This window comes from Lygodium microphyllum, chromosome 11 (assembly GCF_053477565.2).
Source record: "Lygodium microphyllum isolate KBCC chromosome 11, Lygodium_microphyllum_v1.1.10, whole genome shotgun sequence".
Taxonomy (NCBI): Eukaryota; Viridiplantae; Streptophyta; class Polypodiopsida; order Schizaeales; family Lygodiaceae; genus Lygodium; species Lygodium microphyllum.
In genome coordinates, this window is record NC_141145.1 from 146716262 (window position 1) to 146725206 (window position 8945).

An 8945-nucleotide genomic window follows, 5' to 3' on the forward strand; every position below is an offset into this window, starting at 1 on the left:
AGGCATTGAGAATAACTCAAAAACGTGGAGTCCAATAACTTTGCAAGAAAAACATTTGGAGTAAAACCGTATAGTTCTTAAAAACCCAACATTGGCCAACCTTTCTCAACCACACCCAACCATTTTCCTCATACACAAAGATGAGGATCACATACTACTATCAAAGAATGATGAACGTGCTCTAAAACTGAGATCACACATTTACACCAATGAGCGCAAAACTAGGTTTTTAAGTATTTGCACAAGTCCAACAATCCTCCAAAGGGGATTACCTTGATTCACTACATTTCGCAGGATCATGGATGACCTATGCTCACACAGACATTAATATCCATCCTCACGTAGAAGCATGGAAAGGGTGCACATCATAATGCATCCTACACTACTAACTTCGAAAAATCAGCTGTCAAAAATGTACGATCTCCTTATCCCTAACTAACATTGTGGTGAGCAATCATAACAACTTAATAGACCAGACGTCATTTCTTGGCATTGTCTGATAGCATACCTTCACAAAAAATGGTCCATTTTATATCTTTGCAGCAAACTGGAACAAATTACAAATGATCTCACTCATTATTAATGGTCACTCAAGAGTAATTCAACTTTGCTGCCTAGTCAACTTGAATTTGGAACTACATGTTTATCTCCCCACTAAGACCTTGTATACCTTTAACACATTAAGCTTTTGCATAATGTTAGTTGGCTCTAACTGCTCTGGTTGATACTAAGCAGGTACTTGATTTCAAGCTCATTAATGGAATGCCCAGAACTTGTGTCTTTTAATTTCATAAACATAGGCATCGTTGCTTCAGTCGAAAACCTGAAATCAACCCTTAAATGATGTAGCTGTAGCATCATAATTGGGAGGATACAGTAATGGACCATGACAGAGCCACTTAAATTACAGTCCTTGGAAAAAACTATTCTGCAGTAAACTGCCATTTTGAACAAACATCCAAGATTAAACAATTGCACTACCTGCAAGAATCTTCTGAGATTTCATAAGATGTTAGACTCTAAAACACTCAAGATTTGAAGATATCGCATTGCAGCCTGAGGGATGTTTGGAAGGCCACAGTAATAGACCAGGATAGAACTGCTTACATTACACAATTCTTTCAGAAAAGTGTCTTTTCGGCAGTTAATTGCCAGTTTGAACATATGTGCAACATTATTAGACAAACAATCACCTGCAAGAATAGTTCATGTTTCCATAAGATGTTAGACTCTGAAACCCTAAGATTTAAGATATTAAAACTCCGAAATCATAAAAGATTTAAGATGTGGCATTGCAACGCATTCTGCAGAGGAACACTTGACATAAGATATATGATTGAAAACATACAGTCACTAATCTGCCAAAGTCACATGACTAAGAACACATCCAACAAAATCCATTGAGGTATATCCACAAATTGGAACCTTGATGTCTCATAATATACAACCTCTTGCATGATACAACAATTGTCTAAAGAATCCAATGTGAAGCTCAGGCAAACAAATGTTTCTCTGAGGGGGGGGGAGGAAAAAAATCATACTTAGACCTACCTTTCCAACGCACCCAATCACTGATTGCATGCACTAACAAAATCTATCAGGAATCAAAGTTCCTGTGTGCCTTATTAAAAAATGGAAAGGCTGACCAGGTGTACCTTTCACAAATGAATCCAAGCGTGTACCTTATAAGGTCCCTTATCTACAGAAGACCTGGATTTCCAAAGGGATTGCTTTGCACATGACCTTGGGGTTGGTTTACACCCATCATATAAGGCATACCATATCCATACGGGTTCATTGCTTGTCCATTCATCATCTGCTGTTGCATCATTTGCTGTTGCATCATCAAGGCCTGTTGCTGCTGGGCAAGTGCTAATTGTACATTTGTGGGGGCAGCCACTTTGTTTGATGCAAAGAATGGGTCCTGCTGAGTAGTTTGAATGGCTGGAGGTGGCTGGAATGGATTTGCCCCCATTTGACTCACTCCATAATTACCAGATGATTGATAAGCCCTCTTTGTCATTGCGTCATCATACAAGCTGTCCAGTGTCAAGCGATCTAGCCCACCAGCCTGGGTACAAAGAAATTGGACTACCATTACTTTTCCTCCTCGAACTGAAAAAATCCTATACACAAGCACTCAAGACTGCGAACACTGATTCTGCCACATAATTATTAAAATATCAGCTGATGGAAACACAAGTTCCACAAGTGTTTGCAGATTTTTAAAAGATGAACGGTTCAGTAAAAGCCACGACTCCCAATTTCCAGCACCCGACAATAACATACCTTTTGTGCTCTTATACAAGAAGCTACCCTAATTACAGTCCCCATAGCAACAACAGAGATTCAAAAAGAAGATTAGTGCAAGAGGTTCAACAAGTGTCATGGCCATAGCCCCTTCAGCCGTTCAATCTTCAGCATCCACAGCCAAGGCATCAGCATCTGCACTTAATGTTTCATAATATTTGCAATAAGTAAATTGCAATCAGGGGGCTTGGACATAGAAATCAATGTTGACTTTGATAAACAAGGACATATAGAACTGATGGAAGTTGTTCAACCAATGGCTAGTGAAATACCAGGAGTTTCAATTAGTTGAATCTCCCTAATTAAAATTCCACTCCTAAAGCTGACTTTGCAACTTATTTACCCCCATGTAAATTCTTCATTATAAATAGCTCTTAATGTCATGGCCCAAGCTCCACCCATGCCTTCGATAAGCCAAGGACCCTTGAGAATATCTTGATTCTGCACTCAGTGGCCAGTGCATTATGAGGATTCAAGTTACCAGACACCCACCCAACTCTCATATAGCTGACTTTACAAACTACTCAGCTCAAGCAGTTGTCATCATTATTGCAAAAATAAGATTGGGAATCGCAATCCTTCCAATCAGCAGTCAAACTGTGGGTAAGCTAACAACCCATGAATCTTCATGAAAACTTATGGTTGGATCTCAAGGACTCCTAGCTTTCACGAATAACAATTAAATTTTTGAGGCCTCAGGGCGGATGCTCTTGTCATGAACAGTTCAGCAATGGAGTTCAAGATATCCCCTTTCACAAGTCTACTGGAGAAGTCTTCTGTCTGCTTACTGGGATTGTTATTACACTTGCCTTTCAATCCTTACAATTCAAACTAGAGCAACAATATATGGATCATGACATGAATCCTGATTAAGCAAACTGCAGAAGACTTTACATACTACAAACAGTTTGATAGGGCCTCTTAAGCCCTGCTCCTTTATCGATGAGCATGGATCAGGTCTTACCAACTTGCTGTGATTGACAGCACTATCATTACTACTGGTGGTGGTCACAAGAGCCAACTCCCAACCAGTCACGGCAGCTTCTTGGTCAAACCCTCTGTTGCCATTGTCCGCTGAAGATGTTGAAGATGGCACTGAAAATCATCCAGACAGATCTCAAAGCACATCAAGTAATAAAAGTAGGCCAGTATACATCTAGAGCTATGACTCTGAATTTATCGCACATCATTTACAGAAGATGCAAGCATTCAAATACATGCAAGTTTCAATACTTCAATCATGGAAGAAGGGTGCTCAAATATACACACTTCAGAACCCTAAATTGATATTGCATATTACCAATTGCCAGAGCTAAAGCATTGCTTTCCTCTAGAGCAGATGGATCTGCCTTAACATCATCCAGACCCTGTTCATATCGGCACATGTCAAAAATAATGAGCACAATTTTCAAACTGCTGGATCATCAACACATTTCCTGTTAATCAAAACTAGTTAAACTACCGGATCCCCAGGAAAAAAGAAAGGGCAAGATTCTCAAATGGAGTGCTTACAAGAAGGTCAACATTCTCATTCAGAGGGGCTGCAGGAACAGGGATGTCCACGGCAGGAGGCTTCTCTTCTACTTCAGGTTTAGAAGGTCGTGCTGATTCTTCAGGTTCAGGAGGCTTATGATACTCCAGAGCTGGGATGCTAAGAGTCTTTTTTAGTGTGGTATTTTCCTGCCCCCCCACCCCCCCCAAAAAAGAGAAAAACAAGAAAAAAGAACAGATGAAAGAAACATTAATATCACCTTTGACACAGCATGGGAAAAATTGTACATGTAAAACACCTCTATGGGTGTTGCAGTGCATCCAAACAGAAAGTACCAGATCATTTCGGACTGCTGACGATTGACGGGGTGCATCACGGACATACTGTTCCATAGAGGACAGGAAAGACTGTGGAGGCTGCAGCAAATACAGGCTAGAATAAGAGCGCAAATAGAGAAATTTACAAAGCACTTGAATGGTAAGACTCGAGAGCCCTTTTGAACCTGCTCAAGAGGAGGAAATTTCATACTGCGGGAGAAATCTAGACCCTTACAAATGTCATAGAATTCAGAAAGCTTCTCTGTCTGCCCAAAATGATCCAAAAAGCAAACATAGGTACAGAATAGCTAGGTCAATATTTATTTGGCAAGGGTGCATGTTTAGAGTGCATCAACAAAAAGTTTCACAAAACCACAGATAGCCAAAAATCACTACCAAACCCTGTTGATAAAAATTCAACCTGATGTCCACCACGTTTGTATATATCAAGAGCCTTCGAAGCATCATGTCGTTGCATTTCAAAAAACTGGCAAGAAAGGATCGTAAACCACCAGTTTACCTAGCTTCTCAGAGAAATTCAACAAACTGCATTCATTCAAAGTACAAAACTCCACAACCAACCTTGTCAACAAGATTGATCATACCATCGTTGATAGCATGAAAAAGTTTGATGCTTTCCTTCAACACCTGCCAACAAGGTGAAACTCGTATTCATGTTAGCTCTTTACTCTCCTAAACAGGGAGGAATACTACGTTATCCAGCCGTTCTTTGATAAGTTGCTAACCAGATTGAGGGCATACTGGATGACATAGTTTGAATATGCTGCTCCTTCAGGCTGCCAAGAGAAAAGAAAAGGGAATTCAGCCCTGATTACTCCAAGTTTTCACAGATCTCGAATTAGGAGCCAATACAAGTTTAAAACACACCTGGCACCCTATCACAGAGCGAAGAAGTTGCTGCATAGCTGGCATTTGCTCTAACAAATCAACAGTATCAAGCTCTTTCGTCCTCTGCATTGTGCCAAGCAAAAGCACTGAGATAAAATTGATGCATAACATGATGAAAGAAATTACCAGATTGGGTCTAGCAGTAGCTAGAACTCACCAGAAACCGTTCTGATTCTAAGTCATACTTAATTACACGGTAACATTCAAGCCGTTCCTCTAAAAATAGTGCATAGGAGCGGACAAATGCAGAATAATCCCAAGCTGAAGATAAAACAAAAAGAAAAGTTCAGAGTAAGGCACATACTTCAACATTAAAACAGAAGATCACTGTCACTCACCATTAGGACTGGAATCATCTTTAAAATGAGACATATTGAACACAAGCCCTCTGGATCGGGCATAATTCATAAGCTCTTCTTTGAATGTAGGATCGCCTTCTCGTAGAGTGCGATGAATCACAATCAAAGTCTTCAAGGCAACCTTCCAATGGAGCAACAGTTGCTTGCATTAAGCTCAAGCAACATAGATCTCAAAAGGAACTTGAGTGCATACAAATGTGTGAAATAAATACATAGAGATTAACTTTTCACTCCATATGCTGTTCAAATAGGACTCTGTTGGAACAAAATCTTGAACAAGAGCTCCCTTTAAATACCAATATGATTCAGATAAGAAAAATTCCAGGACATACCTAGTGAAGCACAAGAAGACGGATAGAAAAGCCAAAAGCTTTCTACTATTCTTGCAAAGTTTCAAAGCTAACATTTCAAAGTTTTCAAGCTCCACTATAACACTAGTCTTGTAGGGAAAAAACCACTTTTGTGGCAATTTGGACCCTCCACTAAAAATTTCATTTCTCATCAATGAGAAAGATTAAGGAAAAAAGGTTTTAGGGAAACGTGATAAATAACAAGATGGTAGTTGAAAAAAAAATAGAAAGGGTCAAAACTAGCTAGGAAGTGTATATTTCTATGTCCACTTTTGAGACAATTTTCACAAAAAAGTAAAAACTTTTAGTGCTTCTATCAAAACCATCTCAAAAAAGAATTTATCAAGCTAAAACTTTCATTAAAAATACTTTGATATGCATAGAATGCATTCCCATTAAGAGATTTCCAATTAAATAAAAACCACAAACTTTTTTAAGAGCTTCATAGTGTTGTTTTTTACAAATTTTCACACACTTTTGAAAATCCAACTTTCGTAGCAGATAAATTTCCACTTAAACTTATTCCAAATCTTTTATTCTACTATCTTAAATATTGGTAAAGTTCCATCCAATTTTGATATCGTATGCACATGTTAATTTCAAATATAGTGAAATAGGACTTGAGCCACTAAAGTGGCTCATAGCCACTTTTGTAGTGAATTACAAGACTAGTATTAAAAAATATTGGAAAATTGTGCAACACATGTAACAAAATGTAACGACAACATGGGTCAGTTTTCAAGCTTACAGTCCAATTATGAGTCTTTGATAGTCGTCTTGCAAGAGCATGTATGCAATATGCCACATCTGCACGTGGTCGTGCAGCAGAAGTAGCAGAGAATATGGCTGCACAAATGGACAAACATGAGGTCCAATACCTAGCCATCTATGTCTTAAGGTCGTCGTTGATCCTCAGGACAAAATAAAACATAATAAAATAACAAAAGCACTGCTTACTTCGAACATGCTTTTCCTTAGGTGGGCATTCAACATGATTAGTGGCTTTGACAACTGCTACATCCAGATCCTGTTTAACATAAACGAATACATTTTAGAACAAAGGCTGCAAGCACTACATCACAAGCAAAACACTGTTTTGCATGAATTCCTGTCAAAAACATGTAATCTGCAAGGAATGCAATTGAAAGTCTTCTCCAATCCTGACAAGGAATCTATTGTTTTCTCCCAGGAATACCTAAACTTCAGCATCCCCATGCAGCCAAAAAATATAAGGACCTTTAAGTCCCTTCATTTTTCATGCTCTGAAATTGCAACAAAAAGCAATAGAGTTCCTGATTCTCTTAAATCAGCTGGGTTCTTATGAAACAATTCCTATTATGAACACTTGACAAGAAGATTAGAAATGCTGAAACAAACAAAGAAGAAATTTTTTCTTCAAATGTTGAAGAAGACGAGAAACAGAGAAAAACTTAATCCCATTATCTGAAGCTTCCAAACTAGTTGCACCAAAGTGCAGCCGGCCCCAATGTTAATCAACACCCTAGCATCTATTGTCAAACATATAGTACATGTTAACAATCAAATTCAAAGACCATAACCCAGCTTATGGACAGCCATAAGGAGCACATCAACGGGTATTTGCATCCAAGACACAAATTACACCACCAACATGCCGTAACTTCATATCAGTTACTTCAAGGTACACAGAACCTTGCAGAGATACAACAGATCAAAGCATGTGGAGATTAGATTCATGTTGTAAATGCCCAGAATCTGACCTTGATTGGCTTCTACCAATTGCATTATGTGTGGGGCATACTCAGGATCATGTATAGCACTGAAAATGCAATGCAGACAGAAGAAAGCAAAGACATGAGTGATGACAAACCTTGTAATCACTGTTGATCTGTGCAAGACCAACAGTTGTGGAATCCTTGATGGCACCTAAGACCTTCCTTAGACTGTCCTGAGTAGAAGCTCCTGACATGATATTAGGCTAAGAGACTGCAGATCACCATAAAGAAGCCTTGAATCTGTGCCTAGACTGTTTTAGCCGCCTGCAAAAGACCTCCTTTGGAAGATTCGAAGAGATGATGAACTTTGAGAATGGAGAACCACGAGTTCAACAAAATCCTCACGCTTCCTGTGGTGCAAACCGATTGTCCTCCACAATAATTCAAACCTGAGATCAAGTCAGCTGTTCTCATCAACCAAACAGAGCATCGACAATTCTCAACTTTCAAAAATCCTCATCAGATTAGTGTCTCAAACAGGTAACACAGCCAGATTCCTGTTCGTTCCCCTGCTTATGGACATTCACAGACATCATTCAATAATCTTCAGATTGATGTCCCAAACAAGTAACAAAGCCAGAGTTCCGTTGATTCCCCTGCTTATTGGCATGCAAAGACGTCATCAAAATCTTCAGATTAATGTCCCACAACGGTTAAACAGCCAGATTTCTGTTGATTCCAAGCCTAATTCAAAGTCAGGATATAATCAAAAAATCAAGCAACATCTGTTGAATCCCCTGAAACGCACTCACATCTGCGTATCTATGCCAAAGCTTGCTGAGACCAAATCAAGCTCTGTCAGGCCTAGAGATGCAAAGACGCTCACCTTCAAGCGACGGCTGACGACTTCTGCAAGAACCAGAAGACCGAATCCGGGACACAGGGGCATACCCACAAAAGAGAGAGACGGGTTGCTCCAAGCTCAATCGGATGAAGGTCAAAGCTGCACACAAGGGCGACCCGATTTCCCGTTCCGGAAATCCAATTGTATCCTCGCCCCCGAAAAAAGAAACAAATATGGGCGAAACCCCCCTTCTCAATGAAGGGCAGCTTCCGATTCAAACACTGGAGCACATGGAAGAAGGCCAGAGCGCAAACCAGCGAAAAATAAGCCCAGTGGACTTTACTCCAACGCTCTTCTAATCTGATCTCATCTTAATCTTAATTGCGATCCGATTATTCTTAGATTAGGTGATGGCGGTCGGCCGCGTCTACTTTTTGACTCGATACCTAGGCAGCAGGCTAGCGCCTTGGAGTTGTGTCTAGGGCGCCTAGGTTTGTTCTTCCTTTTTGTGGGGCCTTACCCAATGGAATCCTTGAGAAGGCCATCGAGAAGGGAGAGGCAAATGATAGCGTGTCTCAGCAATTAACCAATGCTCCATGTGATTGATCCATTGTCGTCGATGTTTTGAAATCCTCCAAGCTATGCATGCAATTATGGTTGAGAGGGGGGA

The 8945-nt window shown here is 39.8% G+C and overlaps 1 protein-coding gene across 1 annotated transcript; it reads right to left on the reverse strand.

The window, feature by feature from the left end:
• Nucleotides 1–1386: 1386 nt before the first annotated feature.
• On the reverse strand, nucleotides 1387–8634 carry LOC148029489 (putative clathrin assembly protein At5g35200). Its single transcript, XM_087688329.1, has 16 exons — nucleotides 8318–8634; nucleotides 7587–7880; nucleotides 6695–6764; nucleotides 6486–6583; nucleotides 5367–5508; nucleotides 5186–5289; nucleotides 5008–5091; nucleotides 4866–4916; nucleotides 4702–4767; nucleotides 4541–4606; nucleotides 4305–4385; nucleotides 4138–4218; nucleotides 3823–3990; nucleotides 3611–3677; nucleotides 3275–3405; nucleotides 1387–2071 (listed from the first exon to the last, which is right to left on the reverse strand). The coding sequence occupies exons 2-16, from the start codon at nucleotides 7683–7685 to the stop codon at nucleotides 1700–1702; spliced, it is 1680 nt and encodes a 559-aa protein (XP_087544455.1). The 5' UTR covers nucleotides 7686–7880; nucleotides 8318–8634; the 3' UTR covers nucleotides 1387–1699.
• Nucleotides 8635–8945: the final 311 nt, after the last annotated feature.